Source organism: Dermacentor silvarum, chromosome 11 (genome assembly GCF_013339745.2).
Source record: "Dermacentor silvarum isolate Dsil-2018 chromosome 11, BIME_Dsil_1.4, whole genome shotgun sequence".
Taxonomy (NCBI): domain Eukaryota; kingdom Metazoa; phylum Arthropoda; class Arachnida; order Ixodida; family Ixodidae; genus Dermacentor; species Dermacentor silvarum.
This window is the reverse complement of record NC_051164.1, coordinates 48,423,554-48,436,283: the sequence shown is the minus strand read 5'-3', so window position 1 is coordinate 48,436,283 and position 12,730 is coordinate 48,423,554. Positions and strand designations below refer to the sequence as shown.

The following is a 12,730-nucleotide window of genomic DNA, read 5'->3' as shown; positions in this document are numbered from 1 at the left end:
ATAAACGTCGATAATAATTACTGAGCACTCGTTCTTTTCATGCGTCATAAGCGGTTCACAGTTGGTACTTCCTGTGTCCTCGGTGAACTAAGCACAACACATATTGCTTACATTTCAAGAGAATAAGGGGCATGGCTTGAGCAACATGCAGGCAAAGTCTAAAGTGTGCGGGTTAACTGCGGCCTTTGCAAATAAAATACGTGCAGAGCTGACGTTACCAGCGTCGTCAGCGCAACCTTTCAACGAGTACGCACGTGCTGTCGCGCAGTGCTACCGAGTACCAATCTCACTAGTTGTAGTCATCCATTTATAGGGGATTTACACGAAGCGGGAAAGGATGTGGTCATGTTGAGTGCAATGTGGGACAAAACGTCCTGGCCTAGACGTGTTTAATATAATTACCGTGCCTTCTTTCGGCGTTTTATGTATTTACCTCGTCTAACGGTCGCATTTCGATGGGGGCGAAATACGAAAACACCCGTGTACTTAAGATTTATGTGCACGTTACGGCGTGCCTCATAATCATATAGTGGTTTTGGCACGTAAAACCCCATAAATGTTTTTTTTAACTCAGCCAAAAGACATGTTCTTTATGTTTGTTTAAAATTATACGCATTACTTGCAAGAAACGGGCCAATATGCTTATATTTAATAATTTTAGCATAATTTCATGCTGAAGTTATGCCGCGTGAGAATCCAAGCGAATTTTAAAAAAATGTGCAGAGCAGGCGACAGCTGTGTTGGGAATGTATTCCTCTCTAACTGTTTCTCGATAATTCCACGGGGGTAAATGCCACTCTCTTGTGTTTTTTTTTTTTTTTTTTATATTTCAGGCTTATTTCAGCTACGCCGTAAACATACTGCATGTGTTTGCAAGCCTTTAACCAACACCCGGAGTGACCCACGGAGCTGCACAAAGTATTTATTTTCAACCCGTGCAGAAGTGCCTGGAGTTGGGTGCTTGGAGCAGTCTTCCGTGCGAGTCCGGGTGCCACCAGAAGTCCTCCTAGCCAGCTAAAGCAGGTAAGTGCAGACGGGCTCTTCGCGGTGCGTCTACCGTCAGTCAAAGAGCGTCGCGCTGTCTAAAATGAACTGCCACACATTGACTCGTTAACTTGAATGTCGGGGCTTAGTTGTTGTGATTCACAGTGTGCGCTAGCGACATACAACTCCTGCATAGTGAACGAATAACAGCGCGAAAAGGCAAGGACGAAAGGAGGCATGTGTGTGTCCCCTTCTGGCCCTTGTCTTTTCGCGCGGTTATTCGTTCACTATGCAGGAGTTGTATGGCGCAAACGTGGGGGCCATGATCGGCAAATCATAAAAGAAAAAAATTAGCGCGGGCTCCTGCCCATTTGGAGAGGGGCCCGGGGGATAGCGAGGAGAGACTTTGTGAAAAAACACAAAGCCTCGCCTTATCCCCACACTCCGGTCCGAGTGGCGGACCACGCCGAACCCGATCACTGCTGCGGCTCATCACTGCGGCTCCCGGGATTCGAACGTGGGCCCTTGCGAGTGCCACCGGCGACACTCTATCCACTCGGCTACCGGAGCGGCACGTTAATCGCCTTACGAAAGGCGACCAGCTGTGTGATGCGCAGGCTGCTTGGGGTGAGGGGGAACAGTGCGTGCTACGTCAACGCCTGCGCCCGACTGGTGTTCGCTTATCGTCATCCCGCGATGTCTGAGTTAGACGGATTAAATGCGGCGCGAACTGTGCTGTTCGCCGGCACTCTCAGGAAAGGAAGCGGCGGTTTGCGCATGTGCGAGCCGTCTTTGCGTTCCGCTGTGCTTTATCTGCGGTTGAGCAAGGTTTCATCAATGATGAAAGGAAAAGTGCAGCAGGTTTATAGAAGACAGGGCATATTTCTTCGGGCTCTATAGTTGCACAGCAGCAGTGCGTCTTTAACCGCATAATGTGAGCGGGAAAGAAATATACCGCCTGATCCATAGTGTTATGTGCACATGGAATGTTGTAGTTACGCCATGCCATTGCAATTCCTGTACGCTGCACTGTTGCCGTCAGTGGTACCGTGCGAATGGACGCAAGGGAACCACATGGCGTCTTTACCGCCATGCATGACGATGGTTGATCATTTACGATTGAGGGCAATGCCTGGTCCATCTGAGTCGCTTCTGCAGACGATATGGCACACTGAAATGAAAGTATTGTAAATGCCCTCCTATACTTAAAGTGACTGCCAGTTGCGGCTATGAACCATAGTATATCAGGGATGGATATGGGCTGTTTCGCAAATTTTACCGTAATTTAACCACAAGCAGCGGCTAGTTCGAACTTCAGAATTCAAGCTATAAGAGCGCGATAGGATGAACAAGGTAATTACGTTAGAAGGTCGTTGCCTCCAGGACTGTTTGTCCCTGTCCCTGTTTCACCGGCGGCCTCTTGATATGTAAGTGCCTGTGACCATCTCCAGCTTAGGTAGTTTATATCGATACTCAAAATTCCCGGAGCATGTTCGCCTGTGTTGTCCCGCTGCCGCTGTTTTCCTAGTAGGTGTAGCAATCGCAAATACAAGAGTACTTGCATACTTCCAGCCACTTAGCTGCCCACTAGTGTGGCGAATATTTGCAAGTGCGCCGATGGCGCTATTTGTTCGTCATACACTGTTGTCATACTATGCCAATTTTGGTACCTACCAAGTTAACGATACGTTCCTGAGAGCATCAAGACGTAGGCGGCTAGATAGATACTGTCAAAGTGGCAAATGTTCGCCAAGAAATGATTCGCATTTAAAAGAATCTGTTTGCTGCACAGAACAGTGCAGGTCTATTTAAAGCTGCGTCATAACGTAACCAAACATAATTTAACCAACACGAGTGACCCTCGGAGCTGCACAAAACATTGCTTTAATTTCAACCTGTGCAGGAGTCTGTGCAGTTGCGTTCTCGAGCCGTCGTCCGTGGGAGTCCCGGTACCACCAGACGTCCTCCTAGCCAGCAGGTGAGTGCAGCCGTGTTCTTCATGTTTCATTCAGATAGCGTCGCGCTAGTTAAAATGAACTACCGCTCCGTAACTGAATGTGAAAGCGTATTTGTGGTGATCGACAGTGTGCAAATGCCTTTGCGCTAGCGACATTCAACTCCTGCATAGTGAACGAATAACAGCGCGAAAAGACACGGACCAAAGAAGGCATGCGTGTGTCCCCTTCTGGCCCTTGTCTTTTCCCGCGGTTATTCGTTCACTATGCAGGAGTTGTAAGGCGCAAACGTGGGGGCCATGATCGGCGAATGCATAAAAGAAAAAAATTTAGCGCGGGCTCCTGCCCATTTGGAGAGGGGCCCGGGGGATAGCGAGGAGAGACTTTGTGAAAAAACACAAAGTCTCGCCTTATCCCCACACTCCGGTCCGAGTGGCGGACCACGCCGAACCCGATCACTGCTGCGGCTCATCACTGCGGCTCCCGGGATTCGAACGTGGGCCCTTGCGAGTGCCACCGGCGACACTCTATCCACTCGGCTACCGGAGCGGCACGGTAATCGCCTTACGAAAGGCGACGAGCAGCGTGATGCGCAGGCTGCTTATCGCCCGAGTGAGGGGGAACAGTGCGCGCTACGTCAACGCCTGCGCCCGACTGATCGTCATCCCGCGATGTCCGAGTTAAACGACGGATTAAATGCGGCGCGAACAGTGCTGTTCGCCGGCACTCTCGAAGCGGCGGTTTGCGCATGTGCGAGCCGCCCTTGCGGTCCGCTGTGCATGTACGAATGGCGGTTGAGCAAAGTTTCATCAATGATGAAAGGAAAGCTGCAGTAAGTTCATAAACGGAGAGACAGAGGATAGTTCTTTGGGCCCTGTAGTTGCACAGCAACAGTGCATCTGTAAGCGCATAATGTGAGAGGGAAAGCAATAGACCGCCTGATGTTGTAGTTACAGTTACGCCATGCAATTGCAATTCCTATATGCTGCAATATTGCCGGCAGTGGTACCGTGCGAATGGATGCAAGCGAACCACATGGCGTCTTTACCGTCATGCATGACGATGGTTGACGGTCGATCATTTACGATTGAGGGTAATGCATCCATCTGAGTCGTGTGGTCGCTTATGGACGATATGGCACTCTGAAATGAAAGTAATGTAAATGCTCCTATACTCAAAGTGACTGCCAGTTGCGGCTATCAACCATGGTATATCAGGCATAGATATTCGTTGTTTCGCAAATTTTACCGTAATTTAACCACTAGCAGCGGTCAAGCATGGAACAAGCTTGGAATTAATTCGCAGGATGACACCAGTTTCGAGATATTAATTCCCGAACTTTGCGGAGAAATGCATTGGCGTTCACGTAATTTTGTGCTTCAATGCATAAAGCTGCGTTTTGTTAAGAAACTAACTGGAACGCCAATGCATTTCTCCGCAAAGTTCGGGAATTAATATCTCGAAACTGGTGTCATCCCGAGAATTCGTTCCAAGTGGATCCACCGTGCGAACTCCACGGCTACAATTTGTAAATTGCGATATGGGCCATCAGGTAATTAGTAAATTTTGTTAATTATTCGATTATGCATTTTAATTTCTTGCGCGCAATGTCCGCCTCTTCGAGTAGACAATTCTAGTTCATCTGCCACAGGCAACCATTACGAATTTTTGAAAGTGTTCGCTGAAACACCCTGTATACAAAAAGTGTGACCTTTCTATATTCCCACTACATGAAGCAGCAGTATGAAGTACCATAATATTGTCGTTGAAACTGGGTGTTGTCTCAACATACGGCTGATAGATACAGGCAGTGATGTATTACGAGCGTTGTAGTAATGTGATGTGGCTTCATCACGGACATATTTTCTTCTCCTGTTTCATGCAAAAATTTCAAATCACACCTCTTGCAAGCTGCCGCGTTGTTGCAAGAGCTGCTTTACGTGACAGCCCTATTATTCGACTACTCCACTCTTGCCTGGTCATAATTTGCGTGAAGTAAAAGAAAACAATCTGACATAAAACCGACACTTTCAACCATAGTGAAGACGGCGGGTGACAGTATTGTCGGGATGTGGTGCACGACCCACTGACGAGAGTGCCAAACACCGTGGCGTTTTATTCGAATACAATCACAGCAACGTTGTAAGAATGTATAACCAATGTTCATACGCATGCATCTTGGCCTCAACTTGCAGGTGTACGTGGAGTTGGAACCTCGAGCCGGTCTCGATGCCACCAGACGTGCTCCTACCGGGCCAGCCCATCCAGGTGTGTGTAGTCTTGTTCGTCACGATTTACGGGCGCCTTGATGAATTTGCCAGCGGTGAAAGAGCTCGAACAAAAATTAACTGCCGCGCGCATCGTACGGTGTGCAGGGACGATTCTGCAATTCGGTGTAATTGCTTTGCAGGCGTGTCGGCTTGTGCAGTAGAATATCTTCTCCGACGGCGGCAAAGAGCGGCCTGTAGTAAAAAAAAAAAAAAGAAGTGGCATGGATAGTAGTTATATGTCTAATAAAGCATAGAAGCGCCCGAAGTAACATGGTTCAGTTTCATTGTGTAAGGAAAAGCGCAGAGGTTCCTTACACAATGTGGGTCAACGATTGTATCAGCCAAATGTAACGAGAATTGCAATTACGTACATTTTGATGCACGGCTTGCGGTGCGGTGAGAAGGTTACGGGTTTGGCAGCAAGTTTTGTGTGCGTCGGTGTGGTTGAATAAATGATTCACCACAAGGAACCTCCACTATGCTTTCCGTGGCTACACACGGTAGTGAATAACCCTTCTTCTTCTCGTTCATGTAATTTTGACCGAAAAGCCCCATGCGGATGTGGCAAGCATGGAAACCAATACCACTGGCAGGAATTGTGCCACGACCACTTCGAATGTCGATGAGCTAGCCAATAGAGTACTGCGGTTGCCTTCTTTCGACAGAAGCAGCGATGTATGGCTTCTACTGTGCTGTTTGATATGTGTGAAGGTTGGTCTAACAGACATCGCTCCCTCACCGTGTACACTGCGTGCAAGCACGGTCTGTTTCCACAGCGATGCGCTTACCGCGTGGTTATGACGTGGTGTGCTTGGGCCCTAGCGGTCGGTTTTCATTGACATCAAGCAGAAGGCGAAGAATATGATAGCTCAGGCACTAAAAAAATACGTCAGACAAAATGTTTGCCGTGCTCTTATCGTAACATTTAGATCACCAATTAGAATATTCGTCTACTTGTAGCACGCTAGTAAAACTGTCATATTAAATCCGGCTTATACAACGCTAAAGACTTGCGTATCGCGACGCCCTGTGCATAGTTGCGCGCATTCGGTTGGGTCCATGCTTAATGGCGTCTCGTATAGCAGTTGCGATTCCAAGTCCTTGCATTCGTAGTGGAAATATAACAGATGAAACAGCCACATTTCTGCAACCATCTCGTCTTCCTTTTCTCATCAGGATGGCCATTCTGTAGCTTTCATTAGACTGTCACTTTGTAGCACGAGTGCTGTGTTACCAGCCTTAGCATTCATTGATCCGCGCAGAGTGTGGTACGTAAGTAAGAAATGCGGAGCTCTGTCCTAGTGCTCATGCAATATGTGTCTTTGCAGACGTGACACTCCTACGCCGCTGACAAGATCGAGCCACAACTAGGCACCCACGCACGACCGAGAGGGCCGCCCGGCACATATTGGACTCATTCGTGAAATCAGGTCCGGCCCCAGGGAGCACGAATGTGCACCCTAGGGCCATGACTTTGTCTAGGGGGCCCAAAATCACCGGAATTCTTCCGGGTATACTCATTGACCCTAATAAAGCAGTGAAACATGGCAGCCTTGCTCAAAGACAAAGCGCATACTAGTCGGCAGATAAGTGGCCGGAAGTATGCAAGTACTTTCTGGCGTCAGATAAAATTCGCTGAACTGTCGAAACTGATAATCAAGAAGTAAGGGATATCCGAAATTATAACGTGAAAAGATTGAGGACGCAGCATGAAATCAGTGAGAAGTAAACTTGGCCTAGGGCAAGGAAAAATGTATGCACTGAAATATAAGCAGCGTACTGTCACCAGCAATTTCGGTGACACAGTAAAAGCAGCGGAAGAATTCCATACTGACCTGTACAGCGCCCAAAACAGCCAAGCTACTTTCATTCGAAGTAGTGAACAGGACACATAGGCTCCTTCTATAACTAGCGATGAAGTTAGAAGGGCCTTGAAAGACATGACCAGGGGAAAAGCTGCTGGAGAAGATGGAATAACAGTCGATTTATTCAAAGATGGACCAGATATCATGCTTGACAAGCTTGCGGCCCTTTATACATACTGCCTCACGGCTTCAAGTGTACCAGAAAGCGGGAAGAATGCCAACATTAGGTCCATAAGCATAACCAGTATCGAGAATATCCATGTCAGCAACCAGGTAATAGAGAAATCTGCCGAGTACAATCAACCTGAAATGAAACAATGAAAAAGCATTTGATTCAGTAGAGATACCAGCAGTCATACAGGCATTGCGTAATCAATGAGTACATGAGGGGTACGTGAATATCTTGGCAAATATCTACAAGGATTGCACAGCAACCTTAGTTCTCCACAAGAAAAGCAGAAAGATACCCATCAAGAAAGGGGTAGACGCAACCTTCGGTTTGCAGATGACATTGTCCTATTCAGCAACAATGGGGACGAATTACAGCAAATGATTGAGGACATTAACCGAGAAAGTGTAAGAGTGGGGTTGAAAGTTAATATGCAGAAGACAAACATAATGTTCAATAGCCTGGCAAGGAAACAAGAATTCAGGATCGCCAGTCAGCCTCTAGAGTCTGTAAAGGAGTACGTTTATCTAGGTCAATTACTCACAGGGAACCCTGATCATAAGAAGGAAATTTACAGAAGAATAAAATTGGGTTGCATTGCCAAATCCTGACTGGGAGCTGACCACTGTTGTTGAAAACGAAAGTGTACAATCATTGCATTTGCATTCTACCGGTGCTAACATATGGGGCAGAAACTTGGAGGTTAACAAACAAGTAAAGGAGCGCACAAAGAGCGATGGAAGGAACAATTGTTAGGCCTAACATTAAGATACAGGAAGAGAGCGGTGTGGATCAGAGCCGATACTCTAGTTGACATTAAGTGGAAGAAATAGAGCTGGGCAGGCCATGTAATGCGTAGGATGGATAACCGGTGGACCATTAGAGTTAGAGAAGGGATGCGCAGTCGGCAGAAAACTAGGTGGGGTGATGAGGTTAGGAAATTTTCAGGCGCAAGACAGGGGTAATTGGAGATCACAGGTAGAGACCTTCGTCCTGCAGTGGACATAAATATAGGCTGGAGACTGTCACAGGTTCTTGCATACTCACTAGCATATTGAGAGGTCGCCAGTGCAACGAGACCTTCTAACGTAATTCCCGTGTATATCCTATCGCGCTCTTCTAGCACCAAGCAATTGTGCCGTTCGAACCGCTGCTTGTGGTTAAATTACGGGAAAATTTGCGAAATAACCCGTATCCATCCCTGATATACCATGGTTCATAGCTGCAACTGGCAGCCACTTATAAGTATAGGAGGGCATTTACCACACGACTTTGCACGGTACCACTGCCGGCAATATTGCAGCATACAATAACTGCAATGGCACGGCGTAACTGTAACTACAACATCAGGCGGTCTATTCGTTTCCCTCTCACATTATGCGGTTACAGACGCACTGTTGCTGTGCAACTATGGGGCCCGAAGAAATATGCCCTGTCTCTTCTTTATAGACCTACTGCAGCTTTCCTTTCATGATTGATTCGTACAGTGGCGCACCGACCCGGGGGGGGGGGGGGGGGGGGGGGGGGGGGTTCGGGCGTTGTAACCCTGCACCCACACCAGTCCAACGTGTACATTCAGGGCTCTGTTCACATTGTCATTACAATTCAGGAGGTGGCTTGAGGTCGAATTTTCCTGATTAACAAAAACACTCTATCAGTGTCTTGTATTTATTCATGCACTCTTAAATTACGTTGGGTAAAACGCTGAAGAAATCAACATCGACATCGTCCTTGGTGTCATTATTAGTATAACTATTAGGCATTTTATTTGTTGTTGGATTCTTCTGGCTATAAAGCAAGGCAATTGCATATAGTGCAAAGTGCTTGCTCCCCCCCCGGCAGAGATCCTGGGTGCGCTACTGGTACAGGTAGCGGAACGCAAAGGCTGCTCGCACATGCGCAAACCGCCACTTCCTTTCCTGAGTCGGCGAACGGCGCTGTTCGCGCATCGTTTAACTCAGATATCGCGGGATGACGATAAGCGAGCACACCAGTCGGGCGTTGACGTAGCACGCACGGGCGATAAGCAGACTGCGCATCGCGCAACTGGTCGCCTTTCGTAAGGCGATTACCGTGCCGCTCCGGTAGCCGAGTGGATAGAGTGTCGCCGGTGGCACTCGCAAGGGCCCACGTTCGAATCCCGGGAGCCGCAGTGATGAGCCGCAGCAGTGATCGGGTTCGGCGTGGTCCGCCACTCGGACCGGAGTGTGGGGATAAGGCGAGGCTTTGTGTTTTTTCACAAAGTCTCTCCTCGCTATCCCCCGGGCCCCTCTCCAAATGGGCAGGTGCCCGCGCTAACTTTTTTTTCTTTTACCATTCGCCGATCATGGCCCCCACGATTGCGCTGGCGCCATACAACTCCTGCATAGTGAACGAATAACAGCGCGAAAAGACAAAGACCAGAAGGGGACACACACATGCCTCTTTGGTCCGTGTCTTTTCGCGCTGTTATTCGTTCACTATGCAGGAGTTGAATGTCGCTAGCGCAAAGGCATTCGCTACACTGTCGATCACAACAAATACGCTTTCACATTCAGTTACGGAGCGGTAGTTAATTTTAGCTAGCGCGACGCTCTCTGACTGAAACGTGAACACGGCTGCACTCACCTGCTGGCTAGGAGGACGTCTGGTGGTACCGGGACTCCCACGGACGACGGCTCGAGAACGCAACTGCACACACTCCTGCACAGGTTGAAATTAAAGCAATGTTTTGTGCAGCTCCGTGGGTCACTCGTGTTGGTTAAATTATGTTTGGTTATGTTATGACGCAGCTTTAAATAGACCTGCACTGTTCTGTGCAGCAAACAGATTCTTTTAAATGCGAATCATTTCTTGGCGAACATTTGCCACTTTGACAGTATCTATCTAGCCGCCTACGTCTTGGTGCTCTCACGAACGTATCGTTAACTTGGTAGGTACCAAAATTGGCATAGTATGACAACAGTGTATGACGAACAAATAGCGCCATCGGCGCACTAGCAAATATTCGCCACACTAGTCGGGCAGCTAAGTGGCTGGAAGTATGCAAGTACTCTTGTATTTGCGATTGCTACACCTACTAGGAAAACAGCGGCAACGAGACAACACGGGAGACCGTGCGCCGGGAATTTTGAGAATCGATATAAACTACCTAAGCTGGAGATGGTCACAGGCACTTGCATCTTCACTAGCATATCAAGAGGCCGCCGGTGAAACAGGGACAGGGACAAACAGTCCTGCAGGCAACGACCTTCTAATGTAATTACCTTGTTCATCCTATCGCGCTCTTATATATAGCTTCAATTCTGAAGTTCCAACTAGCCGCTGCTTGTGGTTAAATTACGGTAAAATTTGCGAAACAGCCCATATCCATCCCTGATATACTATGGTTCATAGCCGCAACTGGCAGTCACTTTAAGTATAGGAGGGCATTTACAATACTTTCATTTCAGTGTGCCATATCGTCTGCAGAAGCGACTCAGATGGACCAGGCATTGCCCTCAATCGTAAATGATCAACCATCGTCATGCATGGCGGTAAAGACGCCATGTGGTTCCCTTGCGTCCATTCGCTCGGTACCACTGACGGCAAAAGTGCAACGTACAGGAATTTCAATGGCATGGCGTAACTACAACATTCCATGTTCACATAACACTATGGTTCAGGCGGTATATTTCTTTCCCGCTCACATTATGCGGTTAAAGACGCACTGCTGCTGTGCAACTATAGAGCCCGAAGAAATATGCCCTGTCTTCTATAAACCTGCTGCACTTTTCCTTTCATCATTGATGAAACCTTGCTCAACCGCCATTCGTGCATGTATAGCGGATAAAGCACAGCGGAACGCAAAGACGGCTCGCACATGCGCAAACCGCCGCTTCCTTTCCTGAGAGTGCCGGCGAACAGCGCTGTTCGCGCCGCGTTTAATCCGTCGTTTAACTCAGATATCGCAGGATGACGATAAGCGAACACCGGTCGGGCGCAGGCGTTGACGTAGCACGCACTGTTCCCCCTCACCCCAAGCAGCCTGCGCATCACACAGCTGGTCGCCTTTCGTAAGGCGATTAACGTGCCGCTCCGGTAGCCGAGTGGTTAGAGTGTCGCCGGTGGCACTCGCAAGGGCCCACGTTCGAATCCCGGGAGCCGCAGTGATGAGCCGCAGCAGTGATCGGGTTCGGCGTGGTCCGCCACTCGGACCGGAGTGTGGGGATAAGGCGAGGCTTTGTGTTTTTTCACAAAGTCTCTCCTCGCTATCCCCCGGGCCCCTCTCCAAATGGGCAGGAGCCCGCGCTAATTTTTTTCTTTTATGATTTGCCGATCATGGCCCCCACGTTTGCGCCATACAACTCCTGCATAGTGAACGAATAACCGCGCGAAAAGACAAGGGCCAGAAGGGGACACACACATGCCTCCTTTCGTCCTTGCCTTTTCGCGCTGTTATTCGTTCACTATGCAGGAGTTGTATGTCGCTAGCGCACACTGTGAATCACAACAACTAAGCCCCGACATTCAAGTTAATGATTCAATGTGTGGCAGTTCATTTTAGACAGCGCGACGCTCTTTGACTGACGGTAGACGCACCGCGAAGAGCCCGTCTGCACTTACCTGCTTTAGCTGGCTAGGAGGACTTCTGGTGGCACCCGGACTCGCACGGAAGACTGCTCCAAGAACCCAACTCCAGGCACTCCTGCACGGGTTGAAAATAAATACTTTGTGCAGCTCCGTGGGTCACTCCGGGTGTTGGTTAAAGGCTTGCAAACACATGCAGTATGTTTACGGCGAACTGAAATGAAGCCTGAAATATAAAAAAAAGAAACACAAGAGAGTGGCATTTACCCCCGTGGAATTATCGAGAAAGAGTTAGAGAGGAATACATTCCCAACACAGCTGTCGCCTGCTCTGCACATTTTTTTAAAAATTCGCTTGGATTCTCAAGCGGCATAACTTCGGCATGAAATTATGCTAAATTATTAATTATAAGCATATTGGCCAGTTTCCTGCAAATAATGCGTATAATTTTAAACAAACATAAACAACATGTCTTTTGGCTGAGTTAAAAAACAATTATGGGGTTTTACGTGCCAAAACCACGATCTGATTATGAGGCACGCCGTAGTGGGGTACTCCGGAAAATTTCGACCACCTGGGGTTCTTTAACGTGCACCTAAATCTTAAGTACACGGGTGTTTTCGCATTTCGCCCCCATCGAAATGCGGCCGTTAGACGAGGTAAATACATAAAACGCTGAAAGAAGGCAGGGTAAGGTAATTATTTTAAACACGTCTAGGCCAGGACGTTTTGTCCCACATTGCACTCAACATGACCACCCCCTTTCCAGCTTCGTGTAAATCCCTTATAACTGGATGACTACAACTAGTGCGATTGGTAGCACTGCGCGACAGCACGTGCGTACTCGATGAAAGGTTGTGCTGACGACGCTGGTAACGTCAGCTCTGCACGTATTTTATTTGCAAAGGCCGCAGTTAACCCGCACTCTTTAGACTTTGC

At 48.2% G+C, this 12,730-nt stretch overlaps 1 protein-coding gene across 9 annotated transcripts in view; it reads left to right on the top strand.

Moving 5' to 3' along the window:
• LOC119434060 (uncharacterized) overlaps positions 1-12,730 on the top strand; it is a 65,347-nt gene that overhangs the window by 48,562 nt on the left and 4,055 nt on the right. For 4 of the 9 annotated variants that reach the window (XR_007464184.1, XR_007464182.1, XR_007464181.1 and 1 more), the window contains one exon: positions 942-1,023. Coding sequence is in view for 5 of the 9 variants with exons in the window: in XM_049658210.1 (XP_049514167.1) it covers positions 942-1,023 (82 nt within the window). In the remaining 4 variants the exon portion in view is untranslated. Of the gene's footprint in view, positions 1-941; positions 1,024-2,887; positions 2,963-5,134; positions 5,375-6,537; positions 6,753-12,730 lie in introns of those variants that run through there. The other 5 variants (XR_007464183.1, XM_049658211.1, XM_049658208.1 and 2 more) reach the window with 3 other exon arrangements.